This window comes from Cuculus canorus, chromosome Z (genome assembly GCF_017976375.1).
Source record: "Cuculus canorus isolate bCucCan1 chromosome Z, bCucCan1.pri, whole genome shotgun sequence".
NCBI lineage: Eukaryota > Metazoa > Chordata > Aves > Cuculiformes > Cuculidae > Cuculus > Cuculus canorus.
This window is the reverse complement of record NC_071441.1, coordinates 28,971,290-28,994,580: the sequence shown is the minus strand read 5'-3', so window position 1 is coordinate 28,994,580 and position 23,291 is coordinate 28,971,290. Positions and strand designations below refer to the sequence as shown.

At 40.2% G+C, this 23,291-nt stretch overlaps 1 protein-coding gene across 1 annotated transcript in view; it reads left to right on the top strand.

The window, feature by feature from the left end:
* Positions 1-7,371: 7,371 nt before the first annotated feature.
* The window catches only part of LOC104058397 (guanine nucleotide-binding protein G(q) subunit alpha), a 138,068-nt gene continuing 122,148 nt past the window's right edge, over positions 7,372-23,291 (top strand). The window contains exon 1 of the mRNA XM_054053895.1: positions 7,372-7,560. Coding sequence (XP_053909870.1) covers positions 7,425-7,560 — 136 coding nt within the window. The 5' untranslated portion in view covers positions 7,372-7,424. The remainder of the gene's footprint in view (positions 7,561-23,291) is intronic.

Here is a 23,291-nt window from a genome sequence, read left to right as displayed (position 1 = left end):
AACTAAAACTTCATAATAAGATGCATCTTTTTCCTTTAGCATCTAGGATTCTCTTCATGGACATGTAAATGGAATAAGATTATGTATGCATGCACAAACATTAAATTCTATCTTTGCACAGGGAACTTGGAAAAATGTTAAATGCCAGAATATACATGCTCATGCACACTATGCTGTAAATGACAAAAAAATGAGAATAGTAAATACATGGAAAACAAATCAAATACTGTAGTTCTCTCCACTGTTAATAGCAAGTTACCAGAAACTGGAAAATAATACCTCATTATCGTTAATTTTTGGTTTTGACTGATATTTTATCATCGGAACAAAATTCAAGTTTTCTAGTGACTTGTATGCAGTAGAACAGCAGAGGGAGCTCAACACCGTTTTCCTGGTAAATCTTACAGAATCATGAATACTTTCCTAGCATAAGCAGATATTAATGGCAAAACTTCTCCCCTCACCCCCCATAAATACAAGAGGTTTGAATATGCACTGTAATTCAAATTATAGCTACAGTTCTCTATCCAATGTAAAATTTAACCACTGATTTTTCTGAAAATTTTCCAGTCTCTTCAATGTTGTAGATCCATTAAACATTGTTTACTTTGAGGTAAAAAATTAACTTCTTGCAGTTTCTTTAAATATATAACCACCAAAACAAAGCCAAAATTTCAAAGCCTTTTTGTTCAGATTCTACGTAAGGTAATGCAAAACAACATTTCAAAATATAACTCTATTAGGAACCAGGCTAATAGCAATAGAGCCCCCATAAAACCTGCACCGTTATTATATGACTACCACAGTAATAAAGCAGGCTTTATCCAGATATGTATTTAAACCATCTTAGAGTCTCTGTATATGTCCAAAGCAGCATTTATAAGTGCTGAAAAGTCTCGTTTCTCTGTCTTTTTCTAACATGTCATCCTTTTCCCTACTCATTAATTTCCATAATCCCCCAAATATTATTATAGATTCACCAATCTTCAATAAGCAAATAGAGCACTATCTAAATTCAATGTTAAGTGCAGGGGAATTTGACTAATATGCAGCAGTCATTATGCTACTGCCATTAGCTCTGCATCTCTGGCATGAGATTTTTTTTTCATTTCTGCCCATATTCAGGTTCACAAATCACTCCATACTGGCTAGGGCAACATACTATCTGGCTATCTTATAGACTGGGGTTTTATAGCTATAACTAAAGTTGTATAATTAAAGTTATAACTATAGTTATAAACTGAGGTGTACAAGTTCCACATTTTTACTTCAGTATGTAACTGAGTGCCTCAATTCCTGCATATGTATCAAATGGAAGCCAGTTATTTGCTACCTTCTAACTCAGTTTTCTCCACTACTTGAAATACATTTGCAGGAATCCTTCTTTCCTCAAGTATGTGTGACGGCTCTACATAAGACTAAAGGAGAATAATTTTTTCTCAATACTACAAGCCTTTCTAATGGATTGTCATATACAGATCGGAAGATACCTACATTGCTACTGCACTTCCACTTAAAGGAAGTCACTGATCAGTTGCTATCTTCAGATCCTCCTCTGCACTCACTTTAAAACAATAAAGTCTGGAAACAGTCTCTTGATAGACTTCAGTTATTATTTCATAAAATTATATATAGCAATAAAAATCACTTAATTGCCTATCAAAAAATGCAATTGAGTAGGTCATATTTTTAATCCTTATGTCACTTAGACATTTGCCTTTGTTTTACATTGAGAGATTCGGTAGTAAAGTGCAAAAGACATTGATGCTCCTGTTAATACAAGACATAAAGCATATCAAAGTACAGGATTCATTGCTGAAGCTTGCAGATTCTTGCAGTGAATTTCTGTTTGAATTGCATACTGAAAAGATGATTTTAAGAAGTGCTATGACATGAAAAGGAGTATTTATTTTCTGTTCATATTCACTGGAAAAATATCACAGATTCATGATTTTACATACTCTCACTAGATGTGTAAATTCTGTGGAAAGAAGTATTTGTAGTTTTCTAGCTGTGAATTGTCATTTTGCATTCACATATTAATTTTTACACTGAATTTTCTCCATTTACATTTGTTTGTTTCTATGTTTGTTACCATTTAAGACCACCAGGTGAAAATACATATATAAATGTGAGAGAACTCAAATGCATTGTCTCTTTAAATCTTTTGCTAATGCCAGACTCCCTTTGATTGTGGAATGGCACCTGAATCTGTTATGACAGTGTGTGGTATCTACTGGAATTGCAACAAGAATATCTAATTATTAGTTACTTTGCTATGGAATTATTCAGGCAGAACAAAATACAAGTATTTTTACTTCCAGTGTTGCTACAGTGGTGATCACTTTATATACACAGTTACATAAAGTATATTCTGTGCTATTAAGTACTCAATCCCAGCTGCAATGCTTTCTTTGCACTGAAAAACAAAATTACTTTTGAAAACCCCAAATCTTACTGTATACCCATCTTTTGAGTATGCATTGCTCAAGTAATGCAACTGAGGAAACAACATAATGCAAGATGAGGATTTTTCACTCCACATACTAAATTTCATGTAAGGTTGTGAAAAATATTGTGGTGTACTTTGGTTTTAGATTCATCTTCCATTATAAAATTACAGCCAATGAGATAATTATCCACAGTCATCCAATGCCGTACTTTGGACTGCAAAAAAGAAACAAAAAAACCAACTTCTGCAGATACACTTCTTGGATGACGGAAGGAATTACGAATAATACTTTCCAATAAAATATTAGAACTACTTCCATCTGCGTACTGTGTAAGTCTTCTCTCCCCGTCTTGTGACACAGAAAGGAATAAAGTTCTTTCTTCCTGGTTCTTCTAGGAACCATGGCCTACCAGACTATTCTAATGGTTAGGCTGCTTCTGAGGATGTATGAAGAAATATTTGCTGAACGAACTGGATGGTTTGCCCCATTACAGTGTATATTTTTAAGATCTTAAAGGGAGTTCAGGGTCTGACACTACTGTGCATGATGACGAATAACGACATAACGCCACTGGAGATGACAGAGTTATAATAGCATATACCCAAGAGCAGACTGTAGCAGAAGAGTAAAAGTCAGAATAGGAAAAGAATGCTTGAGGTCTAGACAAACAATCCAAACATCTAACATTATTAACACTTACAACCCAGCAAAGCATCAGATGTCCTCGTGACTGGAAATTAACTAGGCATTATACTAAGTCTCTGGAAGTTAGTAATTATGCATGATGAAATAGTTAAGAGTAACTTATTTCAGTGTTGCATAAAAAGAGAAATGCCATAAAGAATAAAAGCTGTCTTGGAAAGAAAAAAAAAAAAAAGCTAATTCACGAAGCTGAAAGAAAAGTGTGCTTGATCGTGAAGAACACAAGAAACAAGCATAAAAGGTATCTTGACTGAAATAGCAGTAATTCCTGTGCTTCCAAAATACAGATTAATAATTTAGGCTACAGAGGAGGTGTATCCCACAGACTGGGAGGAAAACTTTGCTGAAACTTTTTGGAGATTTTCATCTATGTAGTTAACAAATAACCAAAATGCAAATACAATAGCCTGGATATGTAACAGACATCCACTTCATGATCAAAACAGTAGCAAAGAGAAGGTCAGAAGTCATTGCAGAGATAGCAGGTGCTAATATTCAACACTTTAGTGTCCGATTTTGCTGATCTGCTGCACTCACACTCTACCAATGCAATAATGTAATTTGCATTATACGGCTGTGCCGAGCGGGGTTGTTCTGGGCTGGAATTTACGATGCCGCTCGGCCAGGCCTGTGCAAACTGTGTGGGAACAGCCAGTGGAGCTAATCCTGCAGTTGGATCCTCGCCGTCACACAGGTGGCCTGGACCACCCTGGCCGCTCCCCTGGAGCAGGCTCCAAGTGTCACCTCAACCTTTGGGAAGCCAGTGCGGGTTTTTAAACAAACAGCAAGCTCATTCAGGGGTAAAAAACCAAACAACAGAACAATCAGAGCAGTTCCAGCCAGAGTGAGGGAGCTGGATCAGCTGGAAGTGATGCTACAGGCACTGCATGTCCCTCCACTAACACTGAGAGAAAAAATTGGTAGGATCCAGAGAGCACGTGAAGAAGAAAAGGGTATCAAATAATTCTTGCATTTCTATAGAAGTAAGTCATCATCAAGAACCTTGATATGAAAACAGGTAAAAGGAAATATTTTTTAAAAATTTTAAGTCAAGCAAACAAACAAATAGGCTTTTCTAACCTAGTCATTAGTTTACACCTTAGGACCCTGGCAAACAGCTTTTGCTTTGAAATAAATAATACTGTGAAACTTTCAGAAGATGATTCGTCAAAGCAACACATACTGGAACAAACTGATTATATCAGTTGATGGAAATTGCAGATACTGGGTGTTATTCATTTAACAGTTAGAGAACCAGCAGACAGAATTTGTTTGTTGTTTTTTTAAAGAAAAACCAAACAAATCCCCGATTAGGAAGGCATACTGGAATGATAATTTGCTCTACTCAGACATACTGATGGCCTGTAAATTAACTGCAAGCACTCACACACAAGACTGAGATGTACTTGTGCATAGCACTATGAAAACATCTTCCTAATACACAATGGCAATCAAAAAGCACTTGCAAGATACGCCAGTGCCTAAGATAGGGTGCTGACTAAGAAAATCCTGCGATATTGCTATACATGATCTGCTGTTCTACTGTCATGTCAGTACCAGTTCATGCACTGCTGGGAACCTGTCAAAGCATTGCGGAAAACATATCCTGAGCAGAAGAGACAGAGGAGAGTGACAATATCTTTGGGCATACGGAAAGAAGAAATTAAAAACTGGGATAGATTAGTGCAAAGAATGATCGAAAAATGATAAAATAGAGCAGTGGTTTCCCAATCTTTGCTGGCTTCTGAGGAAGAACACCAAAGGTACAGAGTGCTGAATGTCATGCTTTGCTCCCTCTGTGAGTCTCTTTTAACATTTAATTTCCAGTGGCAGTAAGCAGTATTATAACATCTCACAGGCAACGGGTTGCTATGAGCCATGCACTGGTGAATACTTGGACAGAGGAATATGAGATTATTCATGCAACAGAGGAGGCTTATTGGGAAGTATCTGTGCAGGATTAGATAACAGTACCTATGGATAATAATTTTCTGTATGGGCAATAATGGTTTCTGTCATTTACCGATAGTTCTTATTAGGATAAAATATTTATAAAGGATGTTTCATGATTCAAAACAAAAGCTGACCATTATGGAGATGAGGTCTGGAAAGAAAATTCCTCATAGGTTTATTATCCTGTAATTGTCCATAATGGGGGTTCTTCTGACCTCCACTAAGTCACAAAGCAAATGGGTAAAAAGGCATGAAATGGCTACCTGCTGATCCTAGATTCAGGACTAGATGGCTCATCCATTAAAATTCTGAAGATATTTATTCAGTGGAGATTTAAAATCCAATGATGTCAATGGGAGCAGTACATACAGATTAAATTTACCATCCCTGGGGTGTCTTTTCTCGTTAAAAATGCAAAATTAAATGACAGTTCTGCATTTGAGGTACACGCTGTGTTCATGCTTTCTACACCGAGTATATGAAAGAATTCGTTAAGAAAGTTCAGTCAGACTTCATCTACCAGGGAATGTTACAATGCAGTCTGAGGTATGTAGTTTTCAATAAACCACTGTGCCCTCAGTTTGCAGGAGGACTTTGATCTAGTTCGCCCAAAGGTCGTAAATTCATTGACCCATTAATCCCTTTTCTTTAGACATAAGATGAGAAGTTGGTTGCTGCAGACTTGAACTCCATATACCAGTGTTCTAGGCACAAAACAGTTGTACATCAGTTGAACATCTCTTGTGACCTGTACCCTACAGTCATCTTCACCCTAGCTCTTCGACGAAAACTCTGGTAACTCTGGTATGCTGAGAATTAATTTCATGAAGAAGCTTCTTTCCCTCTCGTTCACTTACTTGCATTTTTATGTAAACCATCCCTTTAATTCAGTCCTTAGAAAACTTGATTGGATTTCATACTAACGCATTAACCTGGGACCAGAAGATACATAGATAGATAGATAGATAGATAGACAGACAGACAAACAAACAGATATACCTACCTACAACTTTTAAAATAGAGAAGATGGTTGGGACAAATTTTTTTTTTATATTAATAACTAGGAATACATAATTTTGTCTAAAACTCGTGTATTGATTTCCTGGAGTAAAGAAAAGTAATTATAAAAAAGATTCCAATTTCTAGTAACATTATACACAAAAGTCCTCTGTAGATCTGTGTGGATATCAAGCATTTTTTACAGTAACGAAAAAAAATTTCCTGCTCTAAAACTTGATTGACTATTTTCCCAGTAATTTCATTCTCACATTTCGGTTCCTTCCTAGTCTTATACCTAATGGTGGAGCCTGTTGTCATACTATGAGTACGGATGAGGCGTTTTAGGAGCGAGGCGATAAATTTCGGTGCAGATGTGGCAGGTGCTGGGAAGGGCACGGCACCCAGAGCCGGGGAGCACGCGGGTCGGTCCGCGCTTCCCAGCGGATCCCGCAGCATTCCCAGACACGAAGCGATCAATATGGAGGTGGCCAGGCCGAGGGCAGCTGCGGGGGTTTTGCAAGGAGGCTGCGAACCCGCTTGCAGCAGAAGCCGCGCCCGTGGGTGCCGCGGGCGGAGTGGGGCCGGCGGCTCCGGCCCGGCCGTAGGGAGACGCGGCGCTCCGGCTCCTCCAGCCCTTTCGCTGCCGCCCGGGGAGGACCGCCCGCCGCGGCCTCGTCCCGGTGGAGGCGGGGGGCACCGCTCCCCTTCCCTTCCCTCCCACCGGCTGCCGCGTCTCCCCGCAGCCCCACTCGGCTCCGCGCGGGCGGCGGCGATGCCCGTCCCCAGCTGAGAACAAAGGGAGCAGCCCCGCCCCGCGGCCATCGGCTCGGCCATCCCTGCGGGCGGGGCGGCTCCGGGGCCGGTCGCCCCCGGCACGCGGCGGCGCGGAGGGGGGGCGGCGGCGGGGGAGACGCGCCGCCATTTTTGCGCCTCACCACGCCCGCGGAGCCGAGCCATTGAAAAGCCGGGCGCGCCTGCCGCCTGCCCGTTCTGCTCCGCGGCGCCGCCGCCCTCTCTCTCTGTTCCTACGGGGCGGCAGCGCTCCGGCAGCGGCGCCGGGACGCGGCTCTTCGTGCCCAGACCGCGGGCGATGCGGGGCGGCGCGGGGGTCGGCGGGCGCTAGCGCCGGCGGGGAGCGGCCGGGCTCGGGCGGCGGCGGCGCCGCGGTGGATGTTCCCGCGCCGCTCGGCGCGCGACTGAGCCGGCGCGAGGCGGCGGGGCGGCGGGGGGCGGGGTGGGGGGGGTCTCGGCGGGGGCGCCGCGTGCGGGAGCGCGTGCGGGGGGCGGCGGGGGCCGAGCCGGAGCCGGGCAGGAAGAATGACTCTGGAGTCCATCATGGCGTGCTGCCTGAGCGAGGAGGCCAAGGAAGCCCGGCGCATCAACGACGAAATCGAGCGGCAGCTGCGCCGTGACAAGCGGGACGCGCGCCGGGAGCTGAAGCTGCTGCTGCTGGGTGAGTGCGGGCCCCCGTGGGGCTGCGGGAGCGGCGCCCTGCGCGGCGGCGGAGCGGAAGGGGGGGTGGCTGTTTCCCTGTGCTTGTTTAATAAGGGAAGCCGGGATGAGGGGCTTGTGCTCGGATTGCAGACTGGCCGTCAGGAGGGAAAGGGAACCGCAGAGCCTTAGGTCCTCAATTACACGCGTGCATCAAGTGTACGGGGTAACAAGATCTCTGACGCCTTGGAATCCGCCCACTGGTCGGGAAATAAAGTCTATCTTATCGTTTAATTAAAACGGAGGTTGTTTTGGAGCCGCAGGTGTGCAGAGGTAGCGTTTATCTAATATAAATTCGGCTTGGGTTAAAATAAGCCTTCTGAACTAGAGTGCCTCTGTCCCTCTCCGGCGCGCTCTGCGATGCCGTGTGGATCCCGCGGTAACGCGGCTTCTGCCGGGGACTTGCAGGCCGTGAATGTCTGCACTGCTCTCTGTGGTGTGCGGATGAGTGGGGACGTTCCAAGTGAATGTGGGATGTTTGTGCTGGAGATTTTTTTTTTGTCTTGGGTCGTGTATATGAAAGGAGTGATTTATACTAGGAGAGTAAACTGCCTATTCAATGAGGTAAGGAGAGTTGAAAGGAAAAGCCACAGTACATTTTAGTGCTTCCGTAAGAATAGGCTATTTCCTGCGAGTTGTATTCTGGGTATGGAGAAAGGTGTTGGGGTCCTTAACTGCTGTGGGAAAAGCGAATGGTGGAGACAGATGCGGTAGTAACATTCTGTCCTGTTTTAGCCTGATTTTGGTTGATGAAAGTGCATGTCATGACTATTTCAAGATTCACAGGGGAGATAAAATAGGGGAATAGATGGCTTGCCTTTGCTTAATTTTGTGTATGTTTTAATACTTAATGAAATACATTTGCTTCATTTGCAGAGACATTTGGCATGTTTGACTTTACTGGATTCCAAATTGTTTCTGTATTTCCCTGATTTTTCTAGCAATAGCACTCGAGGTTTCTCCCAAATGTTAAAAAATCTATGAAATTTACTGAATGAGACCACTACACATTACTCAGAGAATCAATTCAAAGATCCATCTCTGCAGTCAGTGATGCAGAGCTTGTACTGCTTTGTAAGTCCTCCCACTGGTAATGTGAGGAGTAGGGGAAGGGGATAGTAAATTGGGGACTGATTGTGGCATCACTTTGGATCAAAGGGGGTACGGTGACTTGAGGAAGAACAGGGAGAGGTGCTGACCTGTAGAAAGTGTTGGGGAGAAACCCTTGGGTGCCTATATGAAAGGTATATGCATTTATCAGCAGCATCAGTGCAAACCAAGAGTTCTGAGACGCTTGTGAGGACTTAAGTATGGTGTACCAGAGATCAAGAGCTGTGGACATGCATAGTAAAGAAACCAGTGCAGTAATTGTTACTGTGCACAGTTACAATTGCTACTGGTCTTTTCCTTTGTCAGCCTATGTCTTGTGTCTGTGTGTGTAGCTGTTTGGATTAACACTTAAAGATCTCATCTTGTAAATTGCACTATAGTGGTGAACCACTGTTGGAATTGTGGGATTAGGTGGCGATTCAAGCTTCAATTTATAAATAAATTTTGAGGAATTTTTTTTTATTAATGGGTTTATTTTAGGTGTCTGACAGCACTTTTTTTATTTAGTCACTCTTGCTGCTTCCCCGGCATATTGTTGCTTGGTTTGTGTGGGTCATTCACATGATTATGAGACAATCAAAACCATTTTAGAATAGAAAAGTAAGTAGTCACTCAAAACAGTGGGACTGGTAGCATGAAAGCCATCTGATATTGCTTAAAATAATTTATTTTTTTAAAAAAAAAGAATAGGTCTTTACTGTCCCATTGCATGTCTTTCTCTCTCAAAACTTAAATTACTAGTGTTAAAAAAATAAAGTTTTATTTTATGTAAATATAGGCAAACATGGTTTTGGTTTGGTGTGGGGTTTTTTCTCTTTTTTTTAGAAGTGCTGACTTTTCAGTCCTACCTTGTAGAGCATTGTGGGACTTTAAGTGGGTTACAGGCTTTTGAATGTGCAACTGAGGCACATCCTTCAGCTCATAAAGAGAGTACTAACAGTTTAAACTAAGCCACTTTAAATGTTCTCCAGGTCTGTTGCAAATGCAAAGTGGAAGGTATTATTAACTCAGAAGGTCTTAAGGCACAAATAATTTTATCTTTGTCAGATAGTTCTCTTATATTTGTTTAAAAATTAGATGTGCATGTATATGCGAATATGTAGCAAATATAAATATAAAAATTTTTCTTGAAGAGAGAGTTTTTTCCATTAACTTGTGGAAAACGCCTTGCTTCGGTGGGAAGTGGGTTAACTTCCTCCTAACTGTTACTGTGTTAACACCTGCACACACACAGTGTTTGATGCACCCTTTGTGTGTTAGAGATCTTTTTGTTTTTTCATGGGATCAAAGAGTTTAAAATGCTAAGTCATTTATGGATAACTTTTACTGCATGCTAAGACTATTTTTACGTATTAGTTTAAAAATAAACCCTCTCTACGATTAAACATCACATATCACTTTTAGGTACTCTTTTGGACATCATTGCTTAATTTATGAAACAGATTAGAACAGAACAAAGTGGTTTTTTCCAATTGTAATTCTGAAAAGCCAGAATTCGGAAATATGCACCAAAGCATGGTACAGGCACCATAGATGTAGTAGTGGTTCAGCTAGCACAACTTGGCTACAAAGATACTTTGGAAGAAATTTTGTCTCCCTCTGAATTTGGTTTTAATCTCGTGTATTTTCCAAATTCTTCTGGATTTCATTACTGCTGAACACTTTGTAAAACCCTATGATTGTTCTCCAGAGCTTGCAGTTGTTAATATCCATCCATTGTTTGCTGTTAGCTGTAAAAAACATTTGAAATATTTTTATATGACAAATAAAAATATTAAAAAAGAGGCAATTTAATGTTTTATATTCATATATGCCAAATAAGATACACTGTTTTCTGCATGCTTGTATTTTACACATGTATGTACATATTTATTTTTAAGTGGTAGGATGTGTTCTGTTTCTTACGTATGTCATTTTAGCTGTCATTCGTAGAGTTTTTTGTGGCTTCAGAAAGCAGCATTTGGCCCTGTGTGATAGATTGTGGCCATAAACCTTCAATCCTGGATGTCCTCTGCCTGTGCACTCTAATTATACTCTATTTTTTCAGCGGGAAATGCCTTAAGTATCTAAGAAAATAATCTAGCTTGTCATGCTAGATGCATGCCCTGTGCCTGCATGTCTATAAAACTTGGCCAGATTAAATGCTGGAGGTGTATGACAGTGTTTGCTGTTTTGTAGTGTGTTTATTGGTGTTGTCGTGTGCAAAACATGTTTTTAAGAGGTAGGTGTTTCTTATGGTTGAGATGGCAGATATGTCACTGAAGAAAGCTGCTTGATGTGAATGTCCTTTCATTTTCTTATGTGTTACTGAGGGAAACAAGTGGAAGATAAGACATTTGAATTAGCATGGGGCAACCGCTCTTAGGTAGAAGGAGGCTTTTGAACATGAGGTGAGTATCCATAAGCATGCAGCCTATATATGTGCTTGTATTTTTTTATATCTGTGTCAGCTGCATTGAAGACTTGCATGCAGAACTTGGTGAATTAGCAGAAACTCAGACTTTTGTAGATAAATTGAAGAGGAAGTGGATCCATTAACCCAGCAATGGAGCACATTTGGTTTTATAAAACTTTTTCTTTAGCTAGAGAAACAAGCAATCTTCCTTATTTTCTTGTGACTTGTATTTATATCATTCTGTCCTACTCACACTGAAGTATTTAAAATAATTAGGTAGTTAACCACAGCACATATTTACAATTGTAAAATGAACAGATAGTTAATATGTGCTTGATGTGTATTGTGACTGCATTGGTAAATATCTCTTATCTAGCAGAAGTGTTTCTAGGGAAATATCATTTCATTCAGGATGCAAGACATTTTTATATATTCTTCTCCAGACATATCTGCCTCTATAAAACTAACTTTTTTTTTGGAGGAAAACACAAATAATCATATGGATATCAGTGTGATAACATATGAAGAACGTATATTTAGAGCATATTTAACTACATATTTATTTTTATTGCATCACAAAGAGATATTTTGATTGCAGCCATTATATAGTTTGTTGCTGTTTTGGTTTTACTACTGTAGAAGTCACTACACCCACTGAAGTTAGTAGGAACTAGGCGAGGGCCTGAATAGTGAAAGCATTCTGACTAATTTAATCTTATTTATATGTCAGAAGAGCCAAGTGACCTCAAATTTGTATCTTGTGTTGGTGAACAATATTTAATTAGTGCAGGAGAGAAATGTGTATGTTGAACAGAAGAATCTGTTGGGAATGGGCATTTGAGTGTATGCTGCAAAGTTAAGAAATAATAATTCTGCTTTTTTTAGCTATTTTGCATTATTTTTGTTGGTTTGTAATGGGAGTGGCAATTTCACGGGGAAAGCACTTCTTCTTAAAGAATATGACGGTCTGTACAAAATTAATCCCAGGGTGTTGTGAGCTAACATTCTAAGATAGATGTGTGATTAGTAGTAATTAGCTTTGTTGCAGTAATAGAATAGTTTAAACACCGAGCATTTTTTTTGTGGCCTACTGAATGGTATAAAACTTGGGAAAAATCTGTTCATGCACTTAAAAGCTACTGTGTGAACAGCTGTTTTTAATAAAATTATGGAAGTTTTTCAGTGTTCAACCTTTATTTACTTTAATTATGGAACCTTTGGCTGGCAAGAATGAAGAGCAGGAAGAGTACAAAGCCAGGGAAGAGTTAGAATGTAGGAAGTATTAAGAAGCCAAATATATGATGTTCTCAGCTTCAAAGAAGGAAGCATGCAGCAGGCTTTAAGTTTTGCTAACTGTGCAGGGAAGTTAGACACATTAACACTGGAGGGCACAACTCTAAGATACCATGGTTTTTGAAGTTAAAAGTTTTGAAAGTTACTGGGAGAATTCATGGGACAACACAAACATTTTTTTTTCAAGCTAGATCAAAGATAATTTATTAAATGTTCTGAAAAAACTTTGTTGCCCCAATAAGTAATATTGATACAGAGACTAAACTGAAGGGTGATTGCCTACAGATTTTTGTCTGTTGTGGGTTTTTAAAGGACAAATGGAGTAGAATGGTCAAACTGCTAAATTTGTACGCCATGCTTAGTGTTTACCAGTACTGTAGAGTTTTATCCCAGAACCTCTGTGCAGGTGCAGTTGCGAACAGAAGAGTGCTGTTATTGATTTCATTCTGTATTTGAGGAGATGGTGTTGCTACTCCAGAAACAGAAATAAAATCCACCAAACAAGGTTCTTCTTTTGTCAATACATTCAGACAGAGTCACCAGCAGACTACTGATGTGCACAATGCAGTTTAGGTTAGCCCCACCATGGTGGTTCAGCTCGTCTGTCAGTGAAGAGGAGGTGGTGTGCAATATGTACATAGCTTAAATAAAGCAACCACACATCAGAAAGTTTCTGAAAGTGGAAACCCGTAGTGGTTCAGTAAATTGAGAATATAAAAACTGAATCACTGTTGCTTTTGCACAGCTGAGCTGTGTATCAACATGTTCATTGCAGAGCTGTCTATAAGTTAGGTTGACCTGCCCTGTGTGTGGAAGAGGCATCTGTTAGGAATGGGACTAGACAGTTCTGTTGAACGCCTGGGTCTGGTTTTATTTTGGAGCAAACATGGTTTAAATGTCTGACCAAGGTCTTGTCCTCATTGATTATCTGTGCATTTTGTTTTGTATCCAGGAGAATGCTGTGAGGGTCCTTGTTAAAATGCTCTGGGACTCGTCCCCAGCTATTGAAAGTCTGTTGAAGGAGGATTTTGTTTTCCCTGAGGGAAATTGTGGAAAGAGCAGTCAGCATTTGAAATATGTTACTTTCCCTCCAACACACACATCCTTTCCTCTGAAGAAATCAATGCACTTAAGACCTTACCTGTTTTGGAGTTAACTGAAAATACAGCTCTAGGCTTGGTAGGTATGACTAAAGGTGGACCAGAGCACTTCTGTTTTTTAGGTGGTCTTTTTTTTTTTTTTTTTTTTTTTTTTTCTGAATGGAGTTAGTCACTTTCAAGTTAAATCCAAGGTAAGAGCTTAGGTTTAGTATGTAGGAATTTGGTCTCAACGGGTGTGATGGAAACCCAACCTGTTACAGATTCTTTCAGTAAACAGGAATCTAGAGCTTAGGAATTAATGGTTTAGTTACGATACAGCCAGAAATGAACTAATCCTGAGCGTATAAGCTATATAAGCTGAGGTACTATGTAATGAACATGTCTCAGGTAGGTTTTGAAAATCTATATTAGGTAAAAATATCTTAGATTTAACAATATTTGCTGTTATGGCACACACTATGCAATACTGCCTGGTCTCGTTAGTAAGTCTGTCACTGTACCTGAGCTATATGCTTACTGGCTGCTAACGTGCTGCTTGGTCCTGGGTGAGTCGATTGCTCTACCAGCTGCAAAGTCAAAAGAAATGAGAATCTTTAGCAAGAATTGTACTGCCTAAGCACATTTATGTGAATTAAGGAAAGTTATTTTTCTCTTCTTGTCCTATAGCTAATCGCATATAAGCATCACAGGAAAGTTTTTAACTCTGAAGTCTTCAATGTTAATGTTAATTGTCTCGCACATATTAGAGAATCTTGGAAAAGAATGCTTAAAGTTATTCCAGCCCATGTTTCTGGATGAATAGTCACGCAGAGGCAGAAAGTCAAATGAAAGGTTTCTGCAGCAGCAACTGCTAACTTATAAGGCCAGAAAAACTTCAAACACATAGAAGCTGGGAAAGATGCCATCATTCCTTGTGCTTTTAGGAACTGATTGGACTTGGGAAACTGAGGATCAAGTCTGGGACATTTATTTTACTCTGATACTGGATTTATTAAGCACTCTATGTGCCATTTCATCTGGTGGACCAGAGTAGTAAAAAGAGTTGGAATAAAATGCTGAGAACTAAAGTCATCATTCTTGTGTCTTCAACAGGTTCTTAAATAGCTATCCAGGGTACTTGGATGATTTGGCATTTGCCCTTTTGGACTGTGTTGCCTAGATGGCATTGAAATCAACATTTATGTTGATAGTGAAAGCCTTTCAAAAGTTGTTTGGGAAAGGAACAATTAAAACAAACAAACCCAAAAGTACTCCTTTGTTGGAAGCATAATTTGCTTTAACTCAGTTGATATATTAGGAAAGAAAATAATGATTCTTACAGTACTTCTACTTTTTTTTTTTTTTCCCCTTGTTTGTTTGTAGAAAGAAATAATGGTAGCCTAGAAACTGAGACACTGTACAGTTCTGCTCAGGGGGGAAAAAAGGCCCAAATAATAGAACAGATGGCTTTATACATTTTTAAATAGTTCTGGTTAAATTCTCTTCTTTTTCTTTTCATTTCATGTTTGTGTGTTGTGTGTTGATGGAACCTGACACTTAAAAGATTTTTTCAAAAAGGGTGACAATGCTGACTTAATCCTTCTGTCCTAAGGCTACCAGTTTCTGTTAGGAGTGGTTATGATGTATGCACTCGGTCATCATTAACAGTCATGAGATTGGTAGCTTATCTCGGAGTAGGGGCCACTGAGCAGCTGTCTGACTTTTGAAAACTGCTGACCTGGACCAATATTGAAAGATTTAGAGATCAGAGTCCCGTTAACTTATGACCATTCCCCTAATCCATCAAGTTTCCTTTTAACTGTTATTTTGTGTTCATCTGGGGAGTTGTACATGGTGGACGTCATGTCAAAAGAATTTAATGTAAGTCCCCCATGAGAAACACTTCTGATGTGTGAAACTTTTTAAACCCCAGAGATGGGGAAACACCTTTGACAGTGCTGAAACCCAATCCAAAATTTAGGCTGTGGCATAGCCTCAGCCTTAAGATCATGAAACAGAACCTCTTCAAAGATATGTTCAAACATATGGAAGACTGGAGAGACAGATAGCATGCCCTCATCAAGGATGAGTTGTACCTAATTAATCTAGTGGTCTTCTACCCTGGAGTAACTGCATTGGTGGACAAAGGAAAAGCTATGGCTGTCATCTATCTAGGCTTTTGTAAAACCTTTGATATGGTCCTCCCCACCATTCTTACAGTTAAATTGGAGAGAGATGGGTTTGATAGATGGATAAGAAATTGGCTTGATGTCTGTATCCAAAGAGTAATGATCAGTGGCTCAGTGTTCAAGTAGAAATGAGTAATGAGTAGTATCCCTCAAAGGACTGTAGTATTTAATAACTTCATTATGACATAGACAGTAGGATTGAGTTGCACCATCAGCAAGTTTCCAGATGACACCAGGCTGATTGGTGCAGTTGATGTGCTTGAGGGAAGGGATACCATCCATGGGGCACCTTGATGAGCTTCAGAAGTGAGCCAGTATGAACTTCGTGAAGTTCAGCAAGGCCAAGTGCAAGGTCTGGGTGCATTGGCCCTGGGTTGGGGGCAATTCCCAACAACATTACAGACTGGGGGATGAATGGATTGAGAGCATCCCCATGGAGAAGGATTTGTGAGTCCTGGTAGATGAGAAATTGTTCATGAACCAGCAGTGCGCACTTGCAGCTCAGAAAGCCAACCATACGCTGGGCTGCATTGAAAGAAATAGACAGTGAGAGTTTAACTCTGATATGGTTTTACTACTTATTACAAGTACAGGAGTAAAATTTCTCTTCTTGTAGTCAGTATACCACTGTTGAAGCATGTTCAAGGAATGCAGCAGCTTCCTGAGCCATGACATTAAATGTTTGTGTTCAAATGACTATCTGCCCTAACCTAAATATACTTCTAAGTAATTATTTTCAGAGTTGAGTCATTGTTTGACAAGCTTACATATATCGAACATTATTTAGATGCACAATCTTTGCCTGTTTCTGGTTTACAGGTTATTATAATTACTTTTCAGTATCGCTTCCTCCTCTTAATTTATGAGCTATTGTCTTCTACAAGTACTGTCAGTAGTACTTTCATGTTTTTATGCTGTCTTATGTGTGAAGATAAAATTTAAGTTTATTACCCCAATCTTAATATCACTGCCATCCTGTTTGGAAGACAGCTGCCCGTGGAGGACTTCTGCCTGTGTAATTTAATACTTGCTGTTTAAACAATTGTTATTTAATGTGTGCTGTGTTGGTCTGTTGTGTGACACCAAATCAGTTGCTTACCACATACCTAGTTCCTGAAAACCACGTATTTGCATAGCAAACCATCTGAAATATTCTAATTTCATGGCTTTGTTATGCACTCTTTTCCTCGCCCCGCCTCCCCCCTCCCCCCCTTTTTTTTTTTTTGAGTGTACTTCCAGACTTACAAGGCAGGATAACATCCTCCCCAGTCCTTCCGCCCCTTTCATAGGGGGTGTCTAGACCTGGTGAGTGACTGTGTTCTAATTTTACTAAATCCTCTGTAACATGTATCTTTATTGGGTGCTACAGTGGAAACTCTTTGATTGTCATTGCAGATACCATTTGTGTTTCCCTAATAACAGCCCAGAAACGTTTACAGATTATGGAAGGTTTTTCAGTGTTAATAAATACTAGGTGTTCTACTGTGACAGTTCAGTGAGAGACCAAGTGGAACACTAGAGTTCTTAATTTAACTCTTTGTATTATTAGTTTGTGACATTTCCCAAAAATTTGGCTTGCCTATTCCAGTTTTCTTTTTACCTCCCCTCCTATCCATACTGCCTTTTTAATTTTTTTTCTCCTTTTTCTGTAGAACTGAGGTTCTCTAGGCTACTTCATTAAGTGTTCTGAAATGAATCCCAGTTGTTCTTGCTTTAAGTCTAAATCCAGTTATTCACAATTGTAATTCTGTCATCGTTTGCTAAAGAAGCTCTCATGAAACATAATGCACCTATAGTATATCTCTACGACTAGCGTTGGAATTTGTTTACACGTTGCAAATGGTATTAAGTCATAGTCACATGCTCCCACAGTTAGTTTTGACTAGTTCTGTTGCCTTCTTTTCTGAAGTTCTTTGTGGTGCTTTTCTAGTTTAGAAATTATGATCTCTAAACTTGCAGAAGTAAAGGTAATTTGCCTGAGACCTTTAGCATCATACATGGCAGTGGGAGAACTCCTCCCCTTCTCATTAAAGTCTTTATGGTGCTCCACTTGATTGTCTGTCACATTAGCTGTGACTTAGTTGTCTACTATAGTGGCAGCTTTTCTATTTTTCTCACTTATAATTTAAACAAAAAGTATTAAAGATCACTGTCTGCAAGCCAATTTTGAACTATAAAGAAAGCTAATTACTGAATTTTCAGTTGTGTAAATCTGTACATCAGTTATACCTACTTCTTCAAATCTACGTATGTACATTTGGAATTCTTTGGGTTTTATCACCAAAGCATTGCTACCACTTGATGTCTGGAATGTTTGTACAAACAGCTTAATTCTCTATTTAATTTGATGAGCCATTTAATTTTAATCTTATTTTGATTTTTCTGCTAAGTAAGTGTACTTCCCCATTCCTCAATTTCAGTAACGTAACAATACGTGATGTCTCTGGCCGGCCTTACTTTCTGCATTTTCTTTCCTCTCTTTATAACAGGAAAACTGTCCATATTCTGCTGCTGCATCTTCACAGAAATCCAGTGACTAGTCTACAGAAGGAAACTGTCATGTGTTCTTTACCTGTCTAGGAGTTCACCTTTAGGTTGTTCTGTTTCATTCTAATATGGAACAGAAGTGTTCAAACTGGGTGTCAGGATAATTGGTGTGGGGTGTTTAGTTGTTTACAATTTGGAAGAGTAAGCATAATTTGTCTCAGGTAGTGTACTTTAGACAAATGTACAATGTTGCTGTCATTACTGTTAAATACAATTGAGCCATGCCTCTTCATGTATACACGGGAACTTGCTTACATCCAAATAGAGTGCATTCTGATGGAATAGCTGTCGCTGCTGTCTATGCCTCAGGGTACCTGCAGGCTTCCCTTGTGTACTGTATGCATAGTGGTCATGGCTCATCCACCTTTTGAACTCTGTATAGCTGCATGCCAGTGCTTTTGTGTAAGGTTTAATGCTCGGTGAATGCTGGCAGCAGCTGCTTAGCACTTCTGTAAAATATGAAAACAGCTTCAGGTTGCACCCTGAGAAAAAATGCTGGTAGAGGCCTGCTATAAGGAGTTCTGCATCTTCTGCAGAGGTGCTGGGTCAGTCCTTAGAAGTGTACTGTTCCTTGTTTTCAAGAAGGAAGTGGAGATTACAGGACTTAACTGCAGTTGGAAGAGTCAGGGATGCTTACAGGGTACATTCTCCCATTTATCATCATCTAGGTTTCAGACTTTCATGAACAGACTTAATCTTTCCAAGATGAGGATTTGAGGCACATGGGACTACTATTTACTTGTGGCACTGCATTGTCTTATGTAATTGTGGAGACGAGTGGGTTTTGGCATAATTTTCGCTAACACAGCTGAAGCATGGTCTGGGCTTGACTCTGCTAATGTGAATGCAGGCTGAGCTCCTGTATGCCCTGGGAAAAAAAAGCTTTTTTATCTAGTAGCGCACTTTAGACCTCTTCTCATTCTGCGTGGTGGGCAGTAAATTTAAGACTAGGCTTCCCAGTACAGGAGAGAGAGAGGCATGGCTCTTCTGGAGAGAGTGCAGCAGAAGTTACCTAGGATGATGAAGGGACTTGAACACCTCCTCTATGAGGAAAGGGTGAGAGACCTGGAACTGTTCAGCTTGAAGGAGAGTGATCTTATCAGTGTATATAAATACCTGAAGGGAGAGTGCAAAGAGGACAGAGCCCATCTCTTTTCATTGGTGCCCTGTAACAGGACAAGAGGCAATGGGCACAAACTGAAACACAGGAGGTTCCTTCTGAACAACAGGGAGTGCTTTTTCACTGTGCTCTGAGCACTGCACGGGTTGCCCCAAGAAGTTGTGGAGTCTCCTTCCTTGGAGAAATAAAAAAAAACCCCAACAACATTTAGACATGGTCCTGGTCTCCATAATCCTCATTGTGTGATTGTGAAATACAGTGATTGTGCTGCAGCGTCATCTTGCAGATACACATCAGCTATGTCCCCCGTTTACCTAAGCCTTCAATGAGTGTGAGGGGAATCTGTGGGATTCACACTGCACTATGCTGCCACTCACTTTTCAGTTGTTTACGGGTGGGCAAAGAATCATTTTGTAGACAGTCTAGGCCACTGTGACCTCAGCAGAAATCTGTGAAAACCATTTGCAGTTTCAGGGATTTGGCAAATCATTATAAACTGAGTAGACACAGCAGGATTGAAACTCCAACCTGTGTATGCACTCTGGCATTGCCCTAACACCATGTGTGAAGTACATGCATGATGCTAGCTGGGCATGTAAAGTCAGACTAGTAACAAAACGTCCTCTGAAGTGACACTGGGGTGAGGTCAGAAACCCAGTTGTTTTTCCCAGTGCCCAGAGATACCTCATCTAGTGCCAGCAGATTCCTTCTGCATAAGACAAATTACTTATAGATTGGAAAAAATACTCTGTTCTCCCTTCTCAGTGCTTATCACTAACAAAAGTGTGCTGCAAAGTCAGATTATTTGCAAAGATGAGAGTCAATCCTCATTGTGTACTCCATGAAAGAAAGAGATGTAAAAGACCAGTGATTCTCTGCAATGGTACTGTGCAACAGATATGTATATTGTAAAATACATAAAAATAACTTTTTAAAACAGCCAGTTTGTCCAGTTGGGGCTACTCTGAGCTCAGGTGGAGAGGATGGGAGTAAGGAAGAAGTGCACAGGCTGCTGGTCTGTAGCCTTGTCATGCTTAAGTAAAGTGCTTGGAGTGGCAGAGCGCAGAGCAGCTGACTCCTGCCTTGGATCCTAGGAGTAGAGACCAAAGCTCACAGGACTTCAGTGTGGAGTAAGCAGATGCCTGCTAGAGGGCTTGTTGGCTTCTCCTGAAGGACTTGTGGTGAGGTGCGTAAGCTCAGGTGCAGAGAGACGCAGACAGACACACACTTCCAAAGCAACAGGAAGTGCTAGTCCCACTGTTTTATTGCTTTTCTTAGGAACACCCTTCTTGGCTACTGTTTGAAGGTAAGCCTGTCCCCTGTAGCTGACTGGTGTGGAGCACCGTATCTCTGATGTCCCATTTTCAGTACCCTAATGCATCTGCTGCCTTGGTGTCCACTGATGACCATGATATTCAGGAGAGTGAAGTATGACTTATGCACAGTGTAGCTCTGTCTGTTATTTGCTGTGCTACAACAAGAATGAAGGTATTGCTGTGGTCTTACGGTAGAACATCTCATGCAGTTAATTTTTGGACAGAAGGGGAATTTGTCAGGCTGCAGTGGAATGGAAACCTTGGCCCATCAATAGGTCTCTGTTGTAATGTAAAACTGCAGGTCACTGCTCCCATAGTAACTATGCAGTGAAATCCTTGAGGAGGGCTGGACCTCAGCAAATGAGAGCTGGTTGTTTTCTAAGAACAGACTTACACTTTTTCCTTTTTTCATAATCCCGTGTGGGGTTTTTTATTTCTTTTATTCTTTTCTGTTTTCTTTTTAAGTAGTCTTGTGAGCCCTCAACTTGTAGAATTTCTTTGCATCTTGACCTGAAAAAGGAAAGGATGGCAAGTTGTTTCCTAAAGATAATTCCAGTAACGGATATTAGTTGAGTGGCTGTTCAGGGTTATACTATTTTCTTTCCTTTTTTTTTTAAAATTTTTTTTAATTTTTTTATTTTTTTTGTGAAAACCAGTAACTGAACGGAAGGCAAAAGGCATTTGAATGCTGGATTATCTTTTTGGCTGTCCTTTCTTAGTAGCCTGCTTTAACAGTATTAAGGCCTTTGCTTCCTACAAAGACTTATATTTCGGTCTTAGCTCTTCCCCTGCAAAAATAAGGTACGTTTGGGGAAAAAAACCCAACAACAACAACAAACAAAACAACCGAGCCAGAACGTCCTCTCTGAAAAAAACTGAAAACAAAACAAAACAAGCTCCCTTCTACAGAGTACAAGTGGAGAAAGCCTTTGAGCTTGTGCAGTCTTCCTGCAGCCAAATACAGTGAACTTGTTAGTTTTCCAGTGTATCTTGCTCTGTGATCAAGTACCTTGAAATATCTTGATTTCCTTAATGAGAAGACTATAATGAGAAAGTTTAGAAATGTGGTTTTATGTTCAGGTCTGCAGTTGTAAATGAAGGTTTTACCTACCTGTCAGTCTCCTTTCTGACTCAGTTGCCTTATGAATGAATCTGTTTTCAGATGGGGAAAATTATTCTCTCCCTGAGTCTTCTTGAAGCAGAAGACCTCGTTGACCAATTGATAATGCAAATTCTTAAGTTTATTGCTTTCACAATAATCTTGTTCTGAGTTTTAGGCAGCCCTTTATGTCCATCAGCAAGCAGACAGATTTTGTGATAATGCAGATAATTGCAATTTTATGTTGTGACATAAATGTCACCCAGGAGTGTTTCCTTTTTCTTAAGCTGATGGCATCTCTGTAATAATGTATCATGAGCTGCATTCTCTTCCCAGTAATCTCACTATGATTATAGCTCTGTGAGTTACATTTCAGAGGAAGGCTGGAAATGACACCAGGCTTTATTCCTGGATCAGTTAATGAATCCACACTCACCATAATTGCTCAAACAAAATGATGATTCAGACTGATCTAGGTTTGGTTTTGTTTGTGTGTTTTTCTCTACATTTTTGTGCTTGTGATGCTGTAAATTAGTGGGAATGACCGCATCTTGCCAACTTTGCTGTTTTTCTGCGATCCACTTACAGTAAGCATTACAGTTTGGATCCTGATGCATGATTCTGTTTCTAAATGATAGGGAGTTCACCTGCAACTGAGGTTGGATCATTATTTTACCTTCATGCAACAGCTTTTCTGTTTGGAAAAGTGTCATACTGAAGCTAAATTTTCAAGTAGGGGAAGGAGAGAGATAGGAGCTGTTACTCTTGTTCATGACGCTGTTCCCCCTCTAGCACATCATCCTGTGCTGAGATCGGAAAAAGACTGAGGCACTAAAGAGGCATATTTTAGTTTACACTGGACTGGAAATGCTTGTCTAGGAGTAGTAAGGTTTTCACTTATTATCTAATACTCTGAGCAATATTTCATGTTTAAATGTCTAGGGAACATCATCTTGTTACAATTCCATAAAAAATTAACTATTTATAGAAATTCCTTTGCAATCTTTTCTATCAGGTACCAATATTTCTGGTGGCATCAGTAGTTTATTTGTTCTAAAAAAAACTTACTGTGAGATGTATTTGAATGTGCTGTTATATTTAGTCTAAACTGTGCAGTCATACTGGTATTTGGAAGTAATTTTGACTTAGATTTTTGAATGTGTATATGAAGGATTCTGTCACTCTTTCCTCTAAATGTCTGTTTAAAGGCACTAAAATTCAATAACTTATTTGCAGTACATCTAGTTTCTTTTGTTACTGGCTTCTCACACTGCAACTCTCAGCAGGCCTCTACGCCCTGAGAAATCAATTAAGTTTTTCAATGTCCTGCCTTACTTTCTAAACAGTAAGCTGTTTTAAGTAGAAGGAACTATTTCCTCCTTTGTATTTTGAAGCAGAGAAAATGTCCACATGTTTTATGCCAGGCTTGCTTTGGTAGACTAGCTAGTCAGATGAGCCCCTCTGGGAGGTAAGGAGATGTTTAGTTTACAGACTTGACTGGTGCTGATGTACCGTGGCAACCACTCCTTGGTTTTGCCAACAGCA